Below are 26,347 nucleotides of genomic sequence, written 5' to 3' on the forward strand. Positions count from 1 at the left end.
ACTTTGCTTTGTTAATTGAGTTAAGTTTTTTTTTTAAATGAAATTTTTTCCTGCATCTTCCAGGACGTACAGAGGATTCAACATTTCACAGAGCACCACTGACGTGACGATAGAGAACAATCTCTCCCGTGTTATCACTGCAGTATCTCATGCATTGACCTCATCCACCTCCCGAGCCCTTATAGTGAGTGATGGCCTTTTTAAAAAAAAAAAAAATGTTGCATGCTTGGGTAGTTTGAGAGCGTAATCCATTTTAATACTTTAAAATACTGCCATTGGTAAAGGTGAGTAACGGGTTAGTGTGTTCACATGACATTGATCTATCTGATATTTTAGGTGACTTGAAGATCACCTACCTTAAAATAGTGGACGGAGTAATATTCTTCACATGCATCATGCCTTAATCCACTAATCTCACCAACAGAGATTTCTAGGTTTGAAAGAGAGTGTGAGAGAGATATATACTGTACATTTATGAAGACTTAATGCAATTTGACTCATTTCTTCTCGTGTTGTTCATTATCAACATGCAGTTTAACCAGTTGATTCATGCTTATCATGAGTAACAAATGTAGTCTTGTGTAAAATTGCTTGATTTCTTTTTACCCTCTAACCCAGTTTCCTCCACCAAGTGTTTGTACAAGATTTGTTTTCAAAAAAATTTATTCACAAATACAAAAGCAAAATACTGCAGTTGCTGGAAATCTGAAATAAAAACTGAAAATGTTGGAAATGCTCATCAGATCTGGCAGCATCTATGGAGAGAGAAACAGCTGACGTTTCAGATCTTTCGTCAAAACTGAACCTTTTCAGCCTTGATGAAAGGTCACAGACCGGAAAGTTAATTGTTTCTCTCTCCATGGATGCTGCCAGACTTACTGAGGATTTCCAGCACTTTGTTTTAATTTCTTCATTTTTGTACAAAATAATAGGCCGATATGGAACTGAGGAAAATCGTCCCTTTTAAAATTGACGGATGCCTACAGAAGCTATGCACTATTGAACAGGGAAAATCTGAGGGGGGAGAAGTTTTCTTTGCTTAAAGAATTCCGGCTAGAGTAAAACAATGAATGCATATGTCTGAAATTCCTTCTGTGGCATTAGAAAAAAAAGTCAATTTTATTTTCTCCCAAGGAGGTCTTTCTGATCAGATCTGCTCTGCAGCTTCAGGGATTTCACTGACTGGGGTGTGTTCCCTGGCATCCTGCAATGGCTCTGTAGGAGAAGCGGGGCCTGAGAGTGTCTGCAGAACTTGGCAAAGCATCCTGCAGGCTGAGTGTGGAGAGTTTGAGTTTCTGGAATGGCAGCAGTGTGGAGTGTCTTGAGCAAGTCAGCAGTTCTCTATTTCCCTGGAGCTTATGTGACCAGAGCACCATAAAAAGAGGGGGACGCGTGGCTTGAGGATCTCCCTAGAAAGGTCCTACTCTTAGGAATTTCTGGATTTTTACTTTCCACTGCTAAAGGGAAGGGGTTACTTTGGCAAATAGTATTCTTTACTGTCACCCCTCCAATTAGCTTTCCCTTTCTCCAGCCCTCTCCCTGCAATTATGGCAGTTTCACCTGTTTGTTTTGTGTTATTATATCCTTTGTTTTATTTGCAGCTTGGTTGCTGTGAGGTTCTGAGTTTGCTGTCCTTGAAGTATCCTGTGTGTAACTGGAGTATTGGCTGGCACTGTGGGTATACGACCAGCAGTTCACAAGCATCCAGAGTCCACCTCTATAAAACCAGGGGACGTTCATTCAGGTACAGGAACAGAATTCATCTTTGTCATAAAGTGATGTTGTGTTTCTGTCATGACTGGGCCTTATCACATTACTATTTCTCATTGGTTGAGTGTTTAAGCCTAGCTCCTTTGAAATTACACTCTAGGATTAGTCCCCCAAAGCTTAAAGCGCTTATCTGAAATTCCTCTGCTCACTGTTTTTAGGGAGGCATTAACCCATTGAAAACACATAGGTCAACTCATCTGCTAAAATGTTGGAGTAAGGAATTCTCAATGAACGTGTTAAGTGTCCATATTTAAAACTACTGAAGTTCACAGCACAGAGATAGGCCATTCGGCCCATTGTGTCCGTGCCGGCTTTTTGCTAGAGCAAATCAAAACTACTCCCACTGCCCCGCTGTCTCCTCATGGCCCTGTATCTACCTCTGCTTCAAATATTTATCCACATTTCCTTTAAAATATGCCTTCTAATTCTCTCAAAAGTAACAAAAGAAATCAGCAACAGAAGAGAAGACAAGATCTTGTTTCAAAACAACAGCCAATTTGATATTCCTTAAATAGATATTTACATATTAATACATATTTAAGCTGCCAACATTAAAAAAAATTGGAAGCTTTTGATCAGAAAAATTATTCCATATAGTCAAAAGCAAATAATCCTCCTGTTTCTCCCACTCCCTCTTTATTTTTGTGTCTCTCCTCTGTTGCCCTCCTCCTTCTGTAAACTTACCTTCATGAGAGGAGGGTATTGACAGTGGAACGAATCAGTCAAGGGTTTTGAGGATAATGCAATTTAAATAAAATCCTTTTCATATGATCTCTCGTACAAATTCGAAATGATCCCTCATTATGGGACTCTTGTAACCCTTAGGATGTGAGCTTCAATTTAGATTATCCCATTAGCAGTTGTATGCCGTCTTCAGGGAGTACATGTGTAGACATGATGATGCTTATTAAAGATTCAAATGTCACCTATATTTTCTCTCCTAGAACAATCCTGACCATTTAAAACATCCAGGTTTAAAATGGGTAGCTGCTTAAGCCATTTGCATCTCAACGTTTTGTTGGTTATTGCGCTTTAGTGCTCCCTTCATATTGGGCAGAATGATGGCATCCATCTGCCTTGTGAGACGGCGGATTATTCCCGGGCTGTATGTCATTTCTGGAATTAACATTGTCTGTTGTGGCAGCAGAGGCTGACTCGTGAGTGGCAATTCCTTCCAAAGCTGGCACAGACGAATGACATTGACCTGAGGTCAACTGATTTTTTTTTCCTTCCGTTGGGCTCTCTCTTTTGTCATCTGGTCGTTTCTTTTGCCCTCTGCTTTTCCCATGTCCTTCCTGACTGCTTGTCTCCAGGCACTCCGGTCAGTGGCAAAGACTTCCCGTGCATCGACTCCGGTCCTGGTCAACCTGAGGTCTAGCTTGCAGACATACTTGTATTGCAGAAGTGGGCGACCTGTTGGTCTCGTGCCGAGAGCAAGCTCGCCATAGAGCATGTCTTTGGGGATGCAGCTGTCATCCATTCAGCTCACACAACCCTCACAGAAACAGCTGTGATTACACACTAGTTCACACCCCGCTAAGGTGCCGAGTGGTGTGGGATTGTACTGACTGCAGTTTCAAGAAAGCTGCAGGTCACAGTGGAATTGGAAACAACTGGGAAAAAAGTCAGTAAATGGGCAAACGCTCGTGATATATAATAGAGTACTGCAATATTGTTCCCAAGTGTTATTGGCCATCACATGTAGCTGGCAAATCTTGTTCACATGAATGCACCCAGTGCAAGTGGTGGGAACTGTCGCACGCAGGTCTGATTTCCAGTTAGTAATTCCAGTTTTTAATGAACTTAGTATATGCCACTTCTTTTTATAAACTTTGTTGAGCTGTTCATCAAATTAACTGCTTATGCTTTGGCTTCTAGTTTATCACAGAACAGTCAGATGGATGACTCCCGTAAAAGCTGTACTGTGGGGATGGTCAACATGATACTGTCTCTGCTTTCCTCAGCCTGGTTTCCTTTGGATCTTTCTTCCCATCAGGATGCATTAATATTGTCTGGAAACCTGCTGGCGGGTAAGTAGAGTTGTTTGTCCAGTGGACATTCAAAATTCCTCGTTGCTTGCCAGGCTACTCACTACAGATTGTCTTTTCTCTGTAAGAAATAGTTATGTGTAGGGTGTGTGGTTCCATGATCTCCAGTTACATTGTAGTACATCACTGCTCACAGTAATCTATACAGTGAGGCCAGAGTTTTTCAATTCTCTGCTTGCTAGCCCTCAATTTTTAACCCATTTGTTTCAATGGGTCACTGAGTGCAAAAGCAAACCAACCTGCAACCTAGGGACACTCGGCCAATTTAGTCTGTCCATGATGGCAACCCAGCTGAGATTGACAAACTTGGCACAGATTAGGGATCAAACCTGAGATCTTCCCCCTCTATATAGCTCAGCAACTCCATGCCTTAGCCAGGGTAGCTGTGATTTTCCATATTAAGGAGTACTGGGAAGGACCCTCTTGTGTTCAGCATAACAGGAACCCGATCTTATCTTTGTTCTGCAATGTAGAGCAGCTTGTGGAGTAGCCTAGAATTTACACATTTCAAATCTCACATTTACCAAGGATATCACTAAAGGAATTCTCCCATCCATTAGATGTCTTCCTTCTTTCCAGTGCGAAAGTTTTTGTTTCCTTTATCAATGATCATTCCTCTGTATTGTGGATTTAGTAACCGTGCATGGGGAGTTCCTCCGAACTTGCAAGTCTGCCTTCAAAGCAACTGTGCTTTTTCCATTGCTGCAAAGCCATCTTTTGTGACCTTTATTCTGTCAGTGGACCACCCCCGACCGCTGCGCTCAACCCACCTGCGGACAGAATGAAGTAGTGGGCCTGATGTCAGGTGACTGCATTGATGGGCAGGGAGGAAAATATTCGTAACTTTTTACTGCTTTCTTCCGCAAGTATTTCAATGTAGTGGCTGGAATTACATGAATAGTTTATGCTGTACTCATTTGGTGATTTTTGCCGGTAATTTATCTACAACTGAGATAGGAAGTGGGAGGAGCAGTGAGCTTGGCTCATTTGATAATGCTTTTGGCTGTGGGTCAGAAAGTTATGTATTCTCACCAGGTTGTGTATATGTAATCTTGGTTGACCCTCCAATGTAGTTCAGTACTAAATAGCCGGAGGCACCATCTTTAATTGAGTCATTAAATCGAGATAGGCCCTATTTGTTTTTATTGACCATAGAGATCCCATATGCATTTACAGCAGGGTTGCTGGATAATGATCGGAAGTAGGAGATTGAGCTGATTTTGAAGAGGAGGGAGTTCTCCCAGTACCTGGACAGCATTCCTCCCTTAACCAACGCCATTATAGAGCAAACAAAACTGATCATTCATCTCCCTGCTGTCTATGAACAAAGAACAGCACAGGAACAGGCCATTCGGCCCCCCAAGCCTGCGCCGATCTTGATGCCTGCCTAAACTAACACTTTCTGCACTTCCAGGGCCCATATCCGTCTATTCCTTTCCTATTCATGTATTTGTCGAGATGTCTCTTAAACGTCGCTATCGTATCTGCTTCCACCACCTCCCCCGGCAGCAAGTTCCAGGCACTCACCACTCTCTGTGTAAAAAAAACTTGCCTCGCACATCCCCTCTAAACTTTGCCCCTCGCACCTTAAACCTATGTCCCCTAGTAACTGACTCTTCCACCCTGGGAAAAAGCTTCTGACTATCCACTCTGTCCATGCCGCTCATAACTTTGTAAACCTCTATCATGTCGCCCCTCCACCTCCGTCGTTCCAGTGAAAACAATCTGAGTTTTTCCAACCTCTCCTCATAGCTAATGCCCTCCAGACCAGGCAACTTCCTGGTAAACCTCCTCTGTACCCTCTCCAAAGCCTCCACGTCCTTCTGGTAGTGTGGCGACCAGAATTGCACGCAGTATTCTAAGTGTGGCCTAACTAAGGTTCTGTACAGCTGCAACATGACTTGCCAATTTTTATACTCTATGCCCCGACCGATGAAGGCAAGCATGCCGTATGCCTTATTGACTACCTTATCCACCTGCATTGCCACTTTCAGTGACCTGTGGACCTGTACGCCCAGATCTCTCTGCCTGTCAATACTCCTAAGGGTTCTGCCATTTACTGTATACCTCCCACCTGCATTAGACCTTCTAAAATGCATTACCTTACATTTGTCCGGATTAAACTCCATCTGCCATTTCTCCGCCCAAGTCTCCAACCGATCTATATCTTGCTGTATCCTCTGACAATCCTCATCATTATCCGCAATTCCACCAACCTTTTGTGTCGTCCGCAAACTTACTAATCAGACCAACTACATTTTCCTCCAAATCATTTATATATACTCCAAACAGCAAAGGTCCCAGCACTGATCCCTGCGGAACACCACTAGTCACATCCCTCCATTCAGAAAAACACCCATCCACTGTTACCCTCTGTCTTCTGTGACTGAGCCAGTTCTGTATCCATCTTGCCAGCTCACCTCTGATCCCGTGTAACTCCACCTTTTGCACCAGTCTGCCATGCGGGACCTTGTCGAAGGCTTTACTAAAGTCCATATAGACAACATCCACCACCCTTCCCTCATCAATCATCTTCGTCACTTCCTTAAAAAAACTCAATCAAATTAGTAAGACATGACCTCCCCTTCACAAAACCATGCTGTCTCTCGCTAATAAGTTTGTTTGTTTCCAAATGGGAGTAAATCCTGTCCCGAAGAATCCTCTCTAATAGTTTTCCTACCACTGACGTAAGGCTCACCGGCCTATAATTTCCTGGATTATCCTTGCCACCCTTCTTAAACAAAGGAACAACATTGGCTATTCTCCAGTCCTCTGGGACCTCACCTGTAGCCAATGAGGATGCAAAGATTTCTGTCAAGGCCCCAGCAATTTCTTCCCTTGCCTCCCTCAGTATTCTAGGGTAGATCCCATCAGGCCCTGGGGACTTATCTACCTTAATGCTTTGCAAGATTTGATGTTGGTACAGACTTGCTGCAATACTTGCTCTCACTAGTCACTTTACTTCAAATGTAGTTAATTTTGTGAACTGCTTAAAGTATCTCTATATAATGTGTAGTGTAAATGTAAGCATTTTTAGTACATTAATATATTTCTACATAATGTGCAGTGTGATGTATTTATTGTATATATAACATTAATATTGCTGTACGTCTGTGGTGTATCTCCTAATGACCAGCTTAGCTCAATATTGATGGAAATCTTGGAAACAACTTGCTTGCAATAGGTGTACAACACAGAGGTTAAGTGGAGGAACTTCATATCTTTCAATTCTGAATGAAAAGTGAACCTTTGGTTCTTTACTCCTGATTAGCTAAACTGACCACAAACAACTGGTCTCCTTCCTCTGAGGACCTATAATTAGATGCACCCACTTAATCTTCAAATGATTTTTTTATGTTGGTAGCCATTGCACCCAAATCTCTGAAGAATCCCTGGGCCAATGAAGATGATGCTGGTACAACCACTAAGCTTGAAGAACCATGGCCTGCCTTGGCTGACAGGACCTTGGTAGGGATGGTGGAACAGCTGTTCTGTCATCTGATGAAGGTCATCAATATCTGTGCACATGTGATTGATGATGTTGCACCGGGTCCTGCACTGAAGGTATGTGGAATTTTATATCAAATCACACCAGGATCAATAGCTGAAAATGACCAGAATTGGGGTAGTTCATTGGGAGCCCAGTGCATTATTCCACAGAGTCATAGCATGCAATAGATGTATAAATTCAAACATTTCTAGTACATATGTGTCCTCAGTACCTTGCTCTACGGCAGCGAGGCCTGGACAACGTATGCCAGCCAAGAGCGACGTCTCAATTCATTCCATCTTCGCTGCCTTCGGAGAATACTTGGCATCAGGTGGCAGGACTATATCTCCAACACAGAAGTCCTTGAAGCGGCCAACATCCCCAGCTTATACACACTACTGAGTCAGCGGCGCTTGAGATGGCTTGGCCATGTGAGCCGCATGGAAGATGGCAGGATCCCCAAAGACACATTGTACAGCGAGCTCGCCACTGGTATCAGACCCACCGGCCGTCCATGTCTCCGTTATAAAGACGTCTGCAAACGCGACATGAAATCGTGTGACATTGATCACAAGTCGTGGGAGTCAGTTGCCAGCATTCGCCAGAGCTGGCGGGCAGCCATAAAGACAGGGCTAAATTGTGGCGAGTCGAAGAGACTTAGTAGTTGGCAGGAAAAAAGACAGAGGCGCAAGGGGAGAGCCAACTGTGCAACAGCCCCAACAAACAAATTTCTCTGCAGCACCTGTGGAAGAGCCTGTCACTCCAGAATTGGCCTTTATAGCCACTCCAGGCGCTGCTTCACAAACCACTGACCACCTCCAGGCGCGTATCCATTGTCTCTCGAGATAAGGAGGCCCAAAAGAAGTACATATGTGTACTACATATTACATACATTGATAGTATTGTGTTTGTGGAAGTTAAAATCAAGGGATATGGAGATTGGACGGCAAAGTGAAGTTGATATCAATCAGCCATAATCTTACTGAATGGCAGAGCAGGCTTGAGAGGCCGTATGGCCTATTCCTGCTCCTATTTCATGCAGTTTCTTCTTTATCCCCTCCTGCCATGTTATCTATTTTTGTGTCTCGTTTCTGAAGGCACTGCCTCCTCAGTTGGTTTAGGTTTCCACAAGCTTCTTTTCTCTCTTAAACCTCTTTTACCATCCATGCTGAATCTCTAACTGAGATTGACAAACTCTGTACAGGCTGGGGTTTGAACCTGAAATATATCTCTCTTGCTCTTCCTCCTCACTGCCTGCACCCCCCACCTTTGGTCTGTATGGCTCAGCTATATCTGGGTAACCTTTGCAGAATCATATACCCTTAAAGTGCAGGAGTAGGCTGTTTGGACCATCATACCTCTACTGGCACTTCATTAGAGCTATTCAATTAATCCAACCCCCTACCACTGCTCATTCTGAACCAGCCAGCAAATACTTCCTTTTGAAGCATATATCCAATTCACTTTTTATAATTAATTTGAAGTTGCTTGTATCACACTTGGAGGGAGTGCAAGCCAAATTCATAACTCATTGCATTAAAAGCCTGGATTATCAAGACCTGAGAGCATGATTCCACATTTGTGTTCACCATGCAATGAGTAAGCAGCTGGATAGATAACATCAACAGTTAGGTTGCAAGATACTAAAAATATTAAAGCTCTGTCTTTTAGAATTGAGGCCAGAAGACAAAATTCACATTATATAATAATTATAGTAATAATTATGGTAGATAAGTTGGTGGAAAAAATGCAGTTAATTTGATAAAATGCGATTCATATCACAGCTGGACATTGTGTCGTGCGCTGCTTCTTCACTGTGTTCTACTTCTCAGGCAACTCTACCTTCACTTGCGAATACTCCATCCCTCAGCCCAATCAGACGCAAGGGAAAGGAGAGGGAGTCAGCAGAGCAGACAGCTGCACCAATGAGTCCAAAGAAAAATACCGAGTCCAGTCCAGGTGAGAAGATGAATGTCTCAAGCTGCTTTAGACCATCTGCGTTGGGCAGTAGCTGATACTTTAAAGGAAGAAAGAACTTGCATTTATCTAGCACCTTTGATAACCTCAGGACATCTCAAAGTGCTTTACAGTCAATGAAGTGCTTTTTAAAAAAAAGTGTAGTCACTGTTGTAATGTAGGGAAATGTGGCAGCCAATCTGTACACAGCAAGGTCCTACTAACAGCAATCTGATAATGACCAGATAATCTGCTTTATATTTTGGTTGGGGGATAAATATTGGCCAACGACACTGGGGAGAACTCCCCTGCTCTTCCTCAAATAGTAAAACGTAAACTTGATTAAAAAGTTAAAATCTTGCTTCTAGGTGTCTTTGAGGAGAGGAGCCACAGGTGCTGTGAACACTTGTACAAAAGCAAAATACTGCAGATGCTGGAAGCCTGAAACAAAAACAGAGAATCCTGGAAATACTCAGAAAATCTGGAAGTATCTGGGAGAGAAAAACTGTTGAATGGTCACAGACCTGAAACGTTAACTCAGATGCTGCCTGACCTGTTGAGTATTTCCAGCACTTTCTGTTTCTTTGAACACTTGCAGTGTTTTGTAAGATTTATTCATTTTGTACTAATTAGTGTGAGGAGTTCATGGAGGAAGGAGGGAGAATTTTTGTGAATCGTGTACCTTAAATCCAAGATCAATAGCTTGATGAAATCATGACAGCACTGTTGGCAACACTGGGCTCATTTATCCATTTAAAAAAAGAAATGCACAAGGAGCAGCTTTGGATGGAGAGTGCGTTGACCATGAATGCTCTGTGCTGCCGGAGGACACCAGCCACTGGTTAGTGGCATCATCCTTCAGGGGAAGGAAAGAATTGGAATTGTTACTCGCGTTATTTGGTGTTGAAAGCTTTATGTTAATTACACATGCTGGGGATTTTTAACTCCCTGGAAAAGAGACTTAGAATTTCTGATAAGTTTTAATGTTGTGTAATGGTTTTATAGGGTGGGTGAGGAGAAACTTTCTGCTTGTGGGTGAGTCCAGAGTGAGGAGGCATAATTACAGTAGTCACTAACAGATCAAATAAAGCAATGAGCGGGAATTTCTTTACCGAGAGAGTGGGGAGAATTTGGAACACTCTGCCACATGGAATAGTTGGAGTAGAGAGCACTGACTCATTTAAGGAGAGGTTTGATGCACACATGATGCAGAAGGGTACATGGAGACATGGTTAGAGGAGGTAACTGGAGTGAGAGAGGAGGCTTATGAGGAATATAAAACATCAGCATTGACCGGTTGGGCTAAATGGCCTGTTTCTCTGCAACATTTTCCTCCCTTCTGATACTGCAAACATACACACTGCCTGTCTACAGCAGTTTGATACAGTGCTGTTTAGGTACGTGGTTTACTATGGATTATCATCTTTACATGTCATGCAGTTATTTACGGCATAAAAGGAGGTCATTTGGCCCATACAGTCCATGCCGGCGCTCGGCAGAGCCAGTCCCACTCGCCTGCTCGATATCCGTAGCCCTGCAAGTTTATTTCCTTCAAGGGTCCATCCAATTTGTTTTTGAAATCATTGTTTCTGCTTGCACTGCCCTCGGCAACTAGTTCCAGGCCATTACCACCTGCTACATTAAAAAAATTCTTCCTCACATTCCCCCTGCAACTCTTCCTCAAAACCTTCAATCTGTGTCCCCTTGTCCTTGTGCCATCAGTTAAAAGGGACAGTTTTTCCTTGTCTAACTTAGCTATGCCTGTCATAATCTTGTACACCTCTAGCAAATCTCCCTTGCTCCAGGGAGAACAACCCCAGCTTTTCCAACCTAACCTTGTAACTAAAATACCCCATCCCTGGAATCATTCGGGTAAATCTCCTCTGCATCCACTCAAGGACCCTCACATCCTTCCTACAGTGAGACCAGAACTGGATGCAATTCTCTAGTTGGGGTCTAACCAAAGCTTTATAAAGGTTCAGCGTTAATTCCCTGCTTTTGCCCTCAGTGCCTCTATTTATGAAGATGCCATATGCTTTGCTAACCACTCTCTCAGTAGGTCCTGCCACCGTCAAAGATCAATACATATGCACCTTCGGGTCTCTCTTCCTGCACGCTCTTTAGAAAAAGTTAGGATTTTACTAGAGAATTTCCTTATCAAGACAGCGACTAACATTTTCGTAGCTGTAAACATCCTTAGCATTGTTGTCCTTGTCTGTAAAGTCCTTTGTAACCATGGTTGTACCTTATCTGTACAACGTCTTCCAGCTGTATAGGTACCCTCTGCCCCGCCCCCCCTAAATGTTGCATTGCTATTATTTTGACTTTCTGAGCATCTCCCCTCTATGATCTTGTTTTGATGTGTAAACTTTCAACTGCCTTGTGAGCTTGACTTGCTTGTTGGTGGAATTTCTAAAATCATGCAGAGATTGGTTTCGAAGAACGTTTTAAAGATGGGGGAGAGAGGTGGAGAGGTCTGGGGTGGGAATTCCAAGGAGCAGGGCTAAGTTGTCGGTCACTCCTAATCTCAATCCCTCTGGTTTGATGTTTGTTTTCTATAGCCCGGTTTGTGAAGGGTTTAGGGACTTCATGAGTAGAGGTATGTTCGTGCTGCTATACAAAGGCAAGTTGCTGCTGTGTTTTTTATCCTTCCTAATGTAGAAAACTGTTGTGATTCAGTGTTGCATTTAAAGTTGTAAGCTTTTTTAAATGTTGTATGTAAAACCAAGGACTTTTGGAAACTTTCAACCTGAAAAATGTGTTCGTGTCTCCTAAAATCTTGTGGGATATAGGACCGAGAGGAGGCCATTCAGCCCCTTGAACCTCCTTCTCCATTCACTTAGACCATGGCTGATCTGTCCCTCAAATCCATTTACCTCCCAAGCTCCATGTCTCTTGATACATTTACCTAACTAAAATCTGTCTGTCTTGGTCTGGAAAGCTCCCATTGTCTCAGCATCCGCAGCTTCTTGTGGGAGAGAGGTCCAGATTCCATTACCTTTTTGTGAAAAACTACTTCTTGATTTCCGTCCTTAGTGGCCTAGCTCTAATTTTAAGATTATGTTCCCTCGTTCTTGATTTTCCCTCCAGAGGAAATAGTTTCTCCCTATATACCCTATTGAATCCTTTTAACACAACCTTCTTAAAGACAATTAGGGATGGGCAACAAATGCTGACCCTGCCAGTGACACATTCCAAGAAAGAATAAAAAATACACTTCAATCATATCACCCCGAATCTCTTATGTTCAAGGGAATATAAGCCAAGTTTATGCAACTGGTCTTCATAATTTAACCCTTGAAGCCCTGTGTCAATTTGAAGAAGAGGCAATGTTATACATTTTTCTCAGGCATGATTACCTTGGTAACCGTGGTTACGTAACTATATTTGTGTCTGAGAATATAATAGAATCACAGAATGATACAGAATAGAAGGATGTCTTTCAGCCCATTGTGCCTGTCCTGCCTCTTTAGTAGAGACATCGAGCTAATCTCACTCCCTTGCTCTTTCCCCAGAGCCCTGCCAGTTATTTCCCTTCAACTTCTGTTCTAACTTCAACTATGTATCCAGTTCTCTTTTGAAAGGTACTATTGAATATAATTGTACCACCCTTTCAGGTAATGCATTGCAGATCACAACTTGCTGTGTTTTAAACAAAAAACTTCTCTCATGTGGCCCCTGGTTCACCTTAAATTTGTATCCACTGGTTGCTGACCCTCTGACTGTAACTAGAGACAGACCTTTAAAATGTGTACTCTACTTGACGTTTTCCTGTGATTTATATATTCTGTTTACAGCTGCCAGGCCTGCAGATGCTGTCGGGGCTGCACCAACGAGCAAGTCCACCTCGCTCGGCAGTTTTTACCACCTGCCTCCATATTTGAAGCTGCACGATGTTCTGAAAGCTACATACGCAAACTACAAGGTACCAGCGCAAAGGGGATGTTTTATGATTCCCAGTTCCTAAGCCTTCCCTGCCCCCAAGAATTGAGTTGCATCACACAAAGCTGATGCCTGTTCATAGAATACAGTTGATGTACATTATCAGAGAGCAAAGGTGCTGCTGGTCTGTATGCCTATTTGTAGGTATTATTTATATGTTCCTTTTTTATATTTGGCTTTCAGATGTCAAAAACAAAAATGGAGGGGACAGTCAGTGACTTCATCAGGCAACAGTCAGCTGGAGTATTGTGGACACTTCAGGCCTTAGAAATGTTTACAGCACATTCACAGGGATGAGGGACATCAGTTATGAGGAGAGTTTGGAAAAGTTAGGACTGTTCTCCTTGGATCAGAGAAGGTTAAGAGGTGACCTAATAGAGGTTTTTAAGATAGGTTTTGGTAGTGCAGATGGAGAAAAACTATTCTCTCTGGTGAGTGGGTCAATAACTAAAGGTACAGATTCAGAATATTTGGAAAATATCTAGGAGAGATGAGAATTTTTTACTCAGTTGTCGGGATCTGCAGCACTCTACCTGAGAGGGTGGTGCAAGCTGATTTCATAAATAATTCTACAAGGGAGATGGACAGGTGTTTGAGGATGAGGAACTTAGAGTTACAGTCAAAGAGCTGCGATTTGGGAATAAGTTTTGTGCGTAGTATCGAGAAACAATTGAAGGCACTGGATGTGGCAAAGGCCCTGATAACATTCCGGCAATAGTACTGAAGACCTGTGCTCCAGAACTGGCCGCGCCACTAACCAAGCTGTTGCAGCACAGAGACAACATTGGCATCTACCCGGCAATATGGAAAATCGGCCAGGTATGTCTTATCCACAAAAAGCAAGACAAATCCAACCCGGCCACTTACCGCCCTATCAGTCTGCTCTTGGTCATCAGCAAAGTGATGGAAGGGTCATCGTCAACAGTGCTATCAAGCGGCACTTGTTCAGCAATAACCTGCTCACTGACGCTCAGTTTGGGTTCCACCAGGGCCATTCAGCTCCTGATCTCAAAACAGCCTTGGTACAAACATGGGCAAAAGGTTGAACTCCACAGGTGAGGTGAGAGTGACTGCCCTTGACATCAAGGCAGCGTTTGACCAAGTCTGGCATCAAGGAGCCCTAGCAAAATTGGAGTCAGTGAGAATCGGGGAAAACTCTCCACTGGTTGGAGTCATGCCGAGCATAAAGAAAAATGGTTATGCTTGTTGGAGGTCAATCATCCCATTCCCAGGACAGTTTTAATTTTTTCTTATCTGGGATTGTACACAAGCACAATTGGAGAACTCCAACTGTTTTGACTGGGCTCAATCAGCTTGTGCTCTAGCATACACTGAATTTCCTCATATATTTTTACAATATCTTCCTTTCCTAGTTTCTCTATATCAGTGAACTCAACCCTGGATTCAAAGTTGTTCGGAACTTTGTGAAAATCTTCCAGTGCATTTTGTACATGGCTCTTCCTGTGCTCATTCAGCCTGGCCCACAATTCCTCCTCAGTTAGGATACTTGCCTTGCAGTCACCATCACCATCGCCATCCTCCAAATCTGCCACAAAAACCTTTTTGAGCTTAGGGTTTTTCTTTGGCTTATGAGCTTTTCTGCATCTCCCTTCAGAATTTATATCTTTAATTTATAGGTCTTCAATCTGAATTTCCTCCCAAACCTGGGTCAGTTTCCTGGGATCTAGGCAATAAGGATTTTGTTTTATGGAAGGGAGGGTCTCCGACATCTGCATCCAGAGTTAGGGTTGTGCACCCTGGCTTGTCCCTGGAGATCCATCTAAACGCTATGAGCAGACTTGTTGGGTCTCCTCTCTGTTCTGTGTTTAAATAAGAGAGTATGGTGTCTAATTTTCCTAACATTCCGGACGATAGGGGGTTCGAATTGGGAATCCTCCAGGCCTCCCTCTAACTCATCCTCATTGTCCCTTTCGCCTTCCTCTTTCCTGACTTTGTGACAGACCTTTGCTTGTTCCCTTCCCAGCTGTGATACCATTTTAACATATTGATGTGGCACAGCCGTTGCTTTTTCTGGCGTGTCAATTATATAATTCACTTGGCTAATTCTCTTTATTACTCTGTATGGGCCACTGAACTGGGCTTTCTGTGGTTCTCCCTGTATTGGTAATAGCACGTGATCTGTGAGCTGAAATTTTCTGGCCTTGGCATGTTTATCTGCCTGCCTTTTCATGGTTTTCTGGAGGTTTTTAGGTGTTCCTGAGCCACCGCACAGGCTCTCGTGAGCTGTTCTCGAAACATAGAGATGGAGCCTAACCGAGATGATTTGTCCCTGGGTCCCAAAAACTCTCCTAGTTTGAGGATCTCTCACCTCCTGACCATAAATGAATTCAAAGGGACTCATTAGGTGAGAGTCTGGTAGCAATCAGAAGAAATCCCAGCTCTTTGTCCCAGTCATGGGGATACTCAGAGCAGCATGCCCTGATCATTGTCTTTAGGGTCTGGTGGTATCACTCCAAAGCCCCTTGTGACTGGGTGGTGCTGAAGACTTTAGCTGGGTTATTCCCAGATTACCCACGATCTTTGAAAGATAGCGGACGTAAAATTTATGCCCTGATCCGACAGGATCTCAGCAGGCAGCCCATATCGGGTGAAGAATTGGGTTAGCCCCTCTACCACTACCTTGGCAGAGATAGTTCTTAGAGGGATAGCCTCTGGGAATCAGGTAGCCACATCCATAACGGTGAGAAGATACTGGTAGCCCCCTTTTTTCAGCAGGGATCCCGTGCAATCTACCAGCAGTCAGTTGAACGGTTCCCCAAAAGCCGGTGTGGGAATTAGAGGTGCAGGTTTTATTGCAGGTTGAGGCTTCCCCACAACCTGGCACGTGTGGCAAGTCCTACAGAACTCCACCATATCCTTGTTGTGGCCAGTAAAAATGCTGTCTGATGCCGGCTTGGGTTTTTCTGATAATGGCATGTCCAGCCATTGGAAACTCGAGGGCTATTCTCAGTATTTCCCTACGGTACCTCAGCGGCACTACTACATGGTGAACCACTGTCCACTCTTCAGCTGCAGGTCTGTGAGGCAGTCTCCACTTCCTCATCAGCACCTCATCCTTTAAATAGTAGCACTCTGGAACTCTCTGCTTCAGCTTCAGTTTGGGCAGACTGTGCTAACTTTTTTAACCCTGGGTTGGCTTGCTGAGCCTTGAGCAAGGAAGACCTGTTTAACCCATACTTTGGCTCCTATAACTTCCAAAAGGAGGTTTCAGACCACCTCTGACTGAGCTTGTTTGGCCATGGACTGGGTCACCACGCAGTCAGGAAAAATTACACGGACATTTTTTTGTAACTGCTCTCTCCCTAACCTCGTTCAGTATCTTTAAGACCACTGGGGAAGCTGCCACCTTCGGCACTGCCAGATCATTACCAGGAGCAGGTCGACCCTGTCCACAGGTAGATTAGGGACCATCTCCATGGTTACTGGTCCTAAAACAAGGTTGCACTCCAGTTGCACCCGGTATAAAGGTATGGGCATGTACTTTCATCCGATACCATTTACTAGCACTCTCTGGGGGAAAGGTCATGCCTTTTCCCAGCAGAAGGGGTTAGATGGTCCCTACATTCATAAGTATGACTATGGGCTTATTCGCCTCACTTGAGGTGTATGGGGTAACTTTTCCTCTGGACACAAAATCCTGGTGTAACTCAGAGAATGCAGAAATACGTAACAAATCTGGCAGAAACCCAGGATGTCCCTGCAATTATTGGAACACTTCTGAGAGTGTCCCTGCGAATACTGGCATTTTCCTGTTCTAACATTCACAAAGATCGTACTAGTTAGGGATAGGGAAAAGAAAACATGACGATTATTGAACAATGTCCAGTAACATACCACCAAGCAAAGAAATACAGAAGAAAGTTTTTTAAAAAAATGAATTCTAGATCCTGTGGGATCTCTGTGGATGCTTTAGTGTCCAGAGACTCCAGTATGGAAGAGTATGTCCTGCAGTAAGCTAAACTCTCAGGATTTTTCCCCTTTTTCAAAAAAAAATACAGTGAAGTTTGTGTGCAAATTCCAGTTTTAACCTTTGAGCATTATTTGTGTCATCTGAAAAAGTTAAGAGTCCTGCAATGCAAGTCCAAAATTCAGGTTTAAAAATAGTGAGGAACTGGGCGATGCAGTAGGTTATACTTCCACTGTTCAGCCCTGGGAACTAGATTCAAATCTAGCCCAGACTGATGGGATGAAAGTCCACCAGCTGTAAGGACTGTATGTGGAACGAGCTTGGGCAGCTTTAGCCGCAGTTCCTAGTTGGTATTAACACACAGGCAACCCAAAGCTGTTCCTGATTCAGCATGTCGAGTCCATGCCCGCGCTCTGCAAGAGCAACTCAGTTGACCTCACCCCCCCCCCCTCCCCCTCCACCCTTTTCCCCATAACCCTGTAATTTTTTTCTCTTCAAATGTTTATTCAGTTTCTTTTTGGAAGCTATGGTTGTATCTGCCTCCACCACACTCTCCGGCAGTGCATTCCAGATCCTGACCACTTGCTGCGTAAAAATGTTTTTCCTCATTTGTCATCTTTGGTTCTTTTGCCAAACATCTTAAATCGGTGTCCTCTGGTTCTTGATGTTTTCACCAATGAGAACATTTTCTCCCCATCTACTCTGTCTAGGCCCCTCATGATTTTGAACACCTCTATCAAATCTCCTCTCAACTTTCTCTTCTCTAAGGAGAACAGCCCCAGATTCTCCAATCTAACCGTGACTCTATGACTAGTTGTCAATCTAACTGAACAAGGCTACAGGCAATGGCTTCTGTAAGAAATGGGAAGTATAAGTCACAGTGGTGCTGTAGGGTTGGCTCTTCCAAGATTGTTTTATTGTCAGGGCAGAGCAGAGAGCTTTACTCTGCATCTCTGGGTTCACTTCTGGCCCTGATGCTGGCACCATTTTCTGATAGCAACATCTCTCGAGGGCAAAATGAAAAAAAAATTCTATAAATGATTAAATTTCTTGTATCTGTGCCACTTCCTGTCTGCAAAATCTGCATCAATGAGAACAATTTGGATTTTGCAGCACTTTCATATAAGGGAACATCGAGTGATTTGGGTCTTTTACCATGTTAAAAGTGCTTTTTTTTTTCTTTCTTCGTTCGTGGGATGCGGGCGTCGCTGGCTAAACCAGCATTTATTGCTCATCCCTAATTGCCCTTGAACAGAGTGGCTTGTTAGGCCATTTCAGAGGGCATTTAAGAGTCAACCACATTGCTGTGGGTCTGGAGTCACATGTAGGCCAGACCAGGTAAGGATGGCAGATTTCCTTCCCTAAAGGACATTAGTGAACCAAATGGGTTTTTACAACAATCGACAATGGTTTCATGGTCACCATTAGACTAGACTAGATAGAGTGCTGTGATTTCATAGAATTATAAAGCCCAGTGGGAAGCCATTTGGCTCATTGTGCCTCTTTAATAGAGCTATCCAATTAATCCCACTCCCCTGCTCTTTCCCCATTGCCCTGTAATTTTTTTCCTTTTCAAATATCTATCCAGTTAATATCAAATCTGCTGCCACCACCTTTTCAGTCAGATTAATACAGTTTACTGTGTAAAAGAAAGTTCTCCTTATATCCTCTCTGATTCTTTAGTCAATTATCTTAAATTCTCTGGTTACTGACCCATAAATGGAAATACTTTCTCCTTGTCTTTATCAAAACCTTTCAATTTTAATCAGCTCTACTAAATCTATTAAAATGTCTACTCCTGTTTTAGGTCACTCTGGACCTTCAGAACAATAATGAGAAGTTTGGCAGCTTCTTACGAGGAGCTTTGGATGTTCTATCTCAGCTTCTTGAGATTGCAACACTTCCAGACATCGGGAAGGTAAATTGTTTCTGTATGGAGAAGTTATGTTAAGCTGGTATTAGACTTTCGTTAGACCACACAGAGTTAGTGTGCACAGTCTGATCTCCATATTATGAAAAGGATACAGAGGCACTGGAGAGGGTGCAAAAAAGATTTACGTGGATGATACCAGAACTGAGATCTTACACCTGTCAGAAAGACTGAGGTGGCGCAGTGGTTAGCACCGCAGCCTCACAGCTCCAGTGACCCGGGTTCAGTTCTGGGTACTGCCTGTGCGGAGTTTGCAAGTTCTCCTTGTGACCGCGTGGGTTTCCTCCGGGTGCTCCGGGTTCCTCCCACATGCTAAAGACCTGCGGGTTGATAGGTAAATTGGCCATTGTAAATTGCCCCTAGTGTAGGTAGGTGGTATGAGATTTGAGGGAAGGCGGGGATGTGAGAGGGAAATGGGATTAATGTAGGATTAGTATATATAAATGGGTGATTGATGGTCGGCATGGATTCGTTGGGGCAAAGGGCCTGTTTTGGTGCTGTATCTCTCTGACTCTACGACTGAACAGGTCGGAGTTCTTTTTTCATGTAGAAAAGAGAAGGCTGAGGAGTGATCTGGTAGATATCTTTCAAATTATGACAGGGTTGTCTTGCTTGTGTGGAGACCAAAACTAGGAATCATAGATATAGAATAGTCCCCAATAAGGAATTGAGGAGAAACTTCTTTACCCAGAGAGTGGTAAGAATGTGGAATTCACTACCACATGGAGTAGTTGAGGCAAATAGCATAGATGCATCTAAGGAGAAGCTAGATAAACAGATGAGGGAGAAAGGAATAGGATATGATGCTAACATAAGATTAAGAGGGGTGGGAGGAGGCTTGAATGAAGCATAAACACTGAGGTAGACCAGTTGGACCGAATGGAATGTTTGTTTACTGTACTGTGCATTTTGTCATTAGGTGCTACCGGTTCTACATGTGCACAGGTTCATATCTTGAAGTATGAGCTTCAGAAACACTTGCACTAAATGCAGGTTTTGAAATGTATTTTTCGTTTTAATGTTCACGCAATCTGCAGTTACTGAAACTGGTCTAGTACCTAACATTGCTTCTACAAAATCCTTTGCAGTGTGTGGAAGAAATTCTTGGCTATCTGAAGTCCTGTTTCTGCAGGGAACCCATGGCAGCCACTGTCTGTGTACAGCAGGTAAGCTGTTTCTAAGTGCCTGCCCCTACTGTATGAATTGCACAAGCATGTCACCTCAAATGCTGTACTTTTTGGCTGTTTTCTGTTTTTTCTCCTCTGTCATATCAGTGCTGTTGTCTTCCAAGAGTTTGGATGGTCCAACCTAAGCACTGTTCCCTTTTCCCCATAGCCCTGTATGGTCCTGAGCTTCAAATATTTATTTTCTCTCAAAAGATGCAGTGTTCTCTGCCTCAACCACTCCTATGACAAAGATTCCTCACACCAATAACACTGCAGAGAAATTCCCACTAACCTCCATCTCTTAGTGAGGATTTTAAATTGCTGATCCCTTGTCTCTGACTCCTCAACTGGAGGAAGTTATGTTTTCTTGTTCTCCCTATCAAAACCCTTCATACTTTAAAATAAAAACTCCTTTTAAACCTTTTCTTTTTTGCCTTCTAAGTCGCAATGGGGATAGTTCCAGTCTCTCCTCAGTACCATGCTTTCCATTCCAGAGTATCAGAGAAATGTCATACAACACATCTTTATTTGCTCTCATTATATACAGTGGGAAAACAAATACCTTCAAATTTATATCTAAATGGAAATAATTACTACATAAATGATATTTAAAGATATACATTCTAAGTTACAGAAATGTCGAGCAGTGCTTAATTGATTTGATGAAACAAGTGTGTTGTAAGCAGTGCTCCCTCCAGGCTGTGCACAAGATGACCCTTTCAAGTTACTGAACATGCATGGCTGGGCAAAAAATTGAAGGGCCCATGCACTTAAACAAATTTGTGTATTATATATAAAAAATTAGAAGATACGTTGATTGCAAGAATGTTAACTTGTGTGGTTTTTAAGAGCTAGGTTTAACCAAGTGATCAGAAGCCCTGTTGATATAAGATTTTGCATGATTTTCAAAACACCGTTTTTAGTTACTGTGTCTTGGCAACGTTTTGGACATGGAACAGGCTGTCAGGAAGTGTGATTGAGGCCAAGACCCGATACTTGTTTCAGGAAAAGGTGAAGATGATCCAATCTTACAAAATGTAGGTCGATTACATCTGCTCCCTCAGTACTGCACTGCCAGCGTCTGCCTAGATGTTATGCTCAAATCTGTGGAGTGGCAACATGAGGAAAAACTTTTTGATGGTTAGAGTGGTTAGGATTTGGAATGCACTGCTTGAGTACGCAGTGGAGGCAGATTCAATCCAGGCCTTCAAAAGGGAATTGGATAGTTATCTGAAGAAAAGAAAATTGCAGGGCTGCGTGGAAAAGGTGGGGGAGTGGGGCTAGCTGAGTTGATCTTAGAGAGAGCTGGCAGGGACGCCATGGGCTGAATGGCCTCCTTCTGTGCTGTAACCATTCTCTGATTCTATTTTAACTAAAACAGGTCTGATGAAGGATCACTGACCTGAAACATTAACTCTGCTTCTCTCTCCACAGATGCTGAGTATTTCCAGCATTTCTTGTTTTTATTTCAGATTTTCCGCATCTGCAGTATTTTGCTTTTATTATAGATGAGAAAGTCTTCACTGCTTTTCCTACATCATTGACTGATGGGCCTCGATCTAAACACCAGTCTTTCAAGTAAATATGGAAGGAAGAAATATAAATGGGAGAGATTTCAAAACCTCAAATGATGATCAATATTGTGCCTTTTCTCCACCCCCAATAATACTTGTGCTTTTTACTCATTTGTATTACCTATTTGCTCAATGCCCTGTTAATTGTTGCGGTTCTTAACTGCATGTATTTAATACTGAAATCTTTGAACTCCAGCTATTGAAGACGCTTTTTGGAACAAACCTAGCGTCGCAGTATGACGGCTCTTCCTCCAACCCCAGCAAATCACAAGGGAAAGTGCAGCGTCTGGGTTCCTCCAATCTAAGGCCAGGACTTTACCACTACTGCTTTATGGCGCCCTATACCCACTTCACCCAGGCACTGGCTGACGCTAGTCTAAGGAACATGGTCCAAGCAGAACCTGAGCAGGACACATCCGGGTGAGGCATCATATCGATTATTCTTCGTAGAGATGCTATGCTAACCCTGTATCGAGCATTGTTTAGTCCACACTTGGGAGTTACAGTGTACAGTTCTGATCTCTATATTACAAAAGAAGATGTATAGAGGCAGTGGAAAAGGTGCAAAAAAGATGCACAGGATAATACCAGAACTAAGAGGCTATTTTTGTTTTATTCAAGGGATGTGGATTGTCGCTGTCCATCTCTAATTTCCCTTGAGAAGGTGGTGCCATTGGTAGTGAGTTGCAGGAATTTGACCCAGCGATGTTGAAGGATTTTGCATGGTTGAATGGGCTGAACGTGCATTTGTTATGTCTGAACCTGATGCCTACACTCATCAGTTAAGACTGGGGTTCCTTTTTCTAGAAAAGAGAAGGCTGATGGGTGACAATATTTAAAATTATGAAGGATTTTGATAGGTTAGACATAGAGATGATCTTTCCACTTGTGGGCAAGATGAGAATTCGAGATCATAAATATAAGATAATCACTAATAAATCCAATAAGGAATTCAGATGAAACTTCTTTACCAACAGAGTGGTTAGAATGTGTAACTTAATACGACAAGTAGTACTTAAGGTGCACAACATAAATCAATTTAAGGGGAAGGTAGATAAACACATACAGCAAAGGAATATAAGGACATGCTGATCAGGTTGGATGAAAGCTGGCAGGAGGCTCATGTACAGCACAAAAACTGGCGTGAACAAGTTCGGCCTAATGGCCTGTTTCTGTACTGTACATTCTATGTAAAACGTTAAAATGTAGCTGTAAAGATATGATTGGAAAGCCAGTGTACAATAATGGGCCAGATCTTGCTGGAAAGGTAACGATGTGTTCATTGGTGAAATGCCGTTATTAACATGCAAATCGGCCAGCAAGTGTAGGGAAGAACTTGCCTTGAGTTGCAAAAATGAGTGAGTTGTTGTTCATTGTATGCTCACTTTTGATCTTTGTGCCTCCCATGTTGGGCAAATGGAAACTCCGCCTATGTGGCTTTTCCATGAGTCTGGTTTGGAGACTTTATCCTGGTGGTCATCACCTGTGTCACTCACCTGGCTGACTCCAGAAAAATCATTGCAAGCAATAACGTGAAGATTCCTTCAAAGTGCAACACACAGTCGGCTCAGTTCAATAACTTTACTTCCTGTTGCATAGAATTTACAACACAAAAACTGGTTTATGCTCCATAAAAGCCGCCTTCCACCTGACTTCATCTAACCCTATCCGCATACTCTTCTATTCCTTTCTCCCTCATGTGATCCAGCTTCCCCTTAAATTAATTTGAGCTATTTGCCACAGGCACTCCCTGCGATAATGAGTTCCACATTCTGGGTCAAGATGTTTCTCCTGAAACTAGCTATTTGTCATGGAGTGGGTAGATTGTCATCTGTTTATAGTTTTGCTGTTTATCTTTCAATGACCATTATAACCAACAAGACCAAAAAGAATGCATAGTTACATTATGGAACCAAAAGGAGCTTCAGTAGTAGCTTATGCTTTAGCTTTATGTAAAATATGTAAACTAAAGTCTAATGCAATTTTAGTCTTCAGAAAAATTATATATTGTCGTACAAAAGAACGTTCATGTCCCAACTTTTTAATACTTGTTTATTTTAAATTTTAGATGGTTTGATGTACTGCAAAAGGTTTCAACACAGCTGAAGGTCAGCCTGACGAATGTAGCCAGGCATCGAGCTGATAAGGTACTTTCTGTTCCGACTAACCGTATGTAGCTTTTGTCGAATGGATGAGTTGATCTGTGGTAATATGGTTATAAGAGCAATTAGTGAAGTAATTGTACTTCTAGAAATATAATGCTAGGATTGGAAGAAGGAAAGGATGCTGGCATTAAACCGCAAGGGGAGAGGCTATGTTAAACGGGTATTTATATAATTGAATTTTTCTGTACACAGAAGGCCATTTGGCATTTTGTAGATATTCTCAGTGCAAGTTCATTCTCTCCTGACCTATATTATTCTTATACATAGGAATTGCTGGACATTAAAAAGATCAGGATGCATCTAGTTCGCCTTCTGGCAGTTGCATGATACAATGATGACAATTGACTGATCATAACAATTAATGTTCATCAATTAGTCTACAACAGACCTAGACATGACATAAGGAAAACCCTCAGTGGTGGAGAGCTTTGGAAACCATAGATCCAAAATCACCTGTTCCTCTCAAACAGTCTGCACTTAGCTCATGCCATATCCCAAATTATTTGTATACTGTATCTCAAATGTTTTCTATCGATTGGCCACTTCAAAGAGGATCCTAAGATAACCTAATTTAATAATTAACTGAGACCATGCGGCAATGTGTCCCAAATTCACCATTTTAGTTTTCACATTCTGGTCTGTCAGTTTATCCCAGTTTGTAGCACTGTTTCCTTGGGGTCTGCAGGTTGTGGGTTTGAGTTTGGTTGGACTTTGGGGATCCCATGTCACTATTTGAAGAATGAAAGATTCTCCTGGTGGTCTGGCCAGCATTTCCAGCTCTGATGGCACTGCCAAAAACATGTGAACTGGCCACTCATGCTGTGGTTGTGTGTGGGATGTGCCATGTTTGCCCACATTGACAGTCACCATGCTTCAAAACAGACTTGTGTGTTGTGCTTTGGGACGTTCTAACATGTTTTATTTGTGCCCTTCTGCATTGTAGAATGCAATACACAACTACATCCGGCTCTTTGAGCCTCTGGTCATCAAGGCCTTGAAGCAGTACACCACGACCACTTCAGTCCACCTGCAGCGACAAGTGCTTGACTTGTTGGCTCAGCTTGTACAGCTCAGGGTGAACTACTGCCTACTCGATTCAGATCAGGTTGGTGCTTGCTTTAGGTTAGGAAAACTGTTTTGGTGGAAAACTACGCTGGGGACAGGAAGGGGCTTAAAGATAGCTAAAATGTAAAGAATGTTCATTTAAAAGCACCCAATTTTATTTTTAAATGTACCAGTATTCACCACCTTGAAGCTGGGGAGGAAAGCGATGAAAAAATTTAAGATCTGGAGAATATTTTTCCATTACAGTGCAACACTGTTAAAATGTAATTTTTTTTTTAAACATAGTGGTGTGCTTTTCTCTCCCCCTCGCTGTCCTATATCATGGATCTTCTTTCACTTGGAGAGCAAAGGCAGGTAAATAGAGTTGAGGTAAAGATCAGGCACGGTCAAATTGAATGGCTCGAGGAGCTGAATGACATGCTCCCATTATGTTCCAGTGAGACTGGACAGGTAAACCTGTTACCAAGACCTTTTGTCAGTTCTGCTTTTAATCTACCCGGGATGTGGTTCGGAGTTTGCTAACCTTTCTCATGTTCCTTGTTTAGTGTGAGAAGCCACAGTGTGGGTAAAGTTCCATAGACTGCATACGTCTCACCCAAGTAGCTGGTCTTGTTTGTGAGCCTCAGACAGCAGGTGTTGGCAAGCTGTTTTTGTGTGGGTAGACGAAGAAAAAGGAATTGCCACTGAGCTCGATCGTGATATTCACCCATGCACTTCCAGCAAGTGTGGGGAATGGAGCAGGATGCACAGTCAAAAGATCAGGAGCAGACACTTTGCCTGTGTTTCTGCCTCCTTTCCCCTTTCTAGCTCAGGGTGCAGAATCTGCTTATGTAAACTACATATAGCCACCCTGAGATTGGTTCTTGCAGCAGATAGATTCACTTCTTTAACCTAATGAACCATTCAGATATGCATCTACTGCTTGCTTTTCAATCTTTACAATCTAAATCCAATTTGTTACAGCAAAAGAATGAAACGATGGTAGAAGGATCAAGTCCCAGGTATATGAACTGAATCTGTAGAGTTCATTTCTGAATTTCCTAAACAAAATAAATCTGGGTGAATGTTCTTGTGCTGAAATCTGTCCTGTTGAATACCAGCAGGAAGCTATGTGACTGACCTTTTTAAAAAGAAAAATTTTGTTAGGTTCTTTAATGGAGGAGGTAGTATACTCATTTCTCTCATTAAAGCGATAGTCTATGCTGAGGTCATTCTGCCTGGCGTTGTCCTGTGTTCTATGGGATCCAGATGAGAAAATGTTGTATATTATTAAAATTTGTTTGCTCTGACACTCCAAAAATAGGGGCCATAAA

At 42.7% G+C, this 26,347-nt stretch overlaps 1 protein-coding gene across 6 annotated transcripts in view; it reads left to right on the forward strand.

Annotated features, from left to right (window-relative positions):
• The window catches only part of htt (huntingtin), a 260,486-nt gene that overhangs the window by 127,929 nt on the left and 106,210 nt on the right, over positions 1-26,347 (forward strand). For all 6 annotated transcript variants that reach the window (XM_068029245.1, XM_068029247.1, XM_068029246.1 and 3 more), the window contains 11 exons: positions 64-184; positions 1,602-1,744; positions 3,649-3,800; positions 7,183-7,382; positions 9,141-9,267; positions 13,062-13,189; positions 18,942-19,052; positions 20,153-20,230; positions 22,001-22,224; positions 23,873-23,951; positions 24,913-25,074. In XM_068029245.1, the coding sequence (XP_067885346.1) occupies positions 64-184; positions 1,602-1,744; positions 3,649-3,800; positions 7,183-7,382; positions 9,141-9,267; positions 13,062-13,189; positions 18,942-19,052; positions 20,153-20,230; positions 22,001-22,224; positions 23,873-23,951; positions 24,913-25,074 (1,525 nt within the window). The remainder of the gene's footprint in view (positions 1-63; positions 185-1,601; positions 1,745-3,648; positions 3,801-7,182; positions 7,383-9,140; positions 9,268-13,061; positions 13,190-18,941; positions 19,053-20,152; positions 20,231-22,000; positions 22,225-23,872; positions 23,952-24,912; positions 25,075-26,347) is intronic.

Source organism: Heterodontus francisci, chromosome 4 (assembly GCF_036365525.1).
Source record: "Heterodontus francisci isolate sHetFra1 chromosome 4, sHetFra1.hap1, whole genome shotgun sequence".
Classification (NCBI taxonomy): Eukaryota; Metazoa; Chordata; class Chondrichthyes; order Heterodontiformes; family Heterodontidae; genus Heterodontus; species Heterodontus francisci.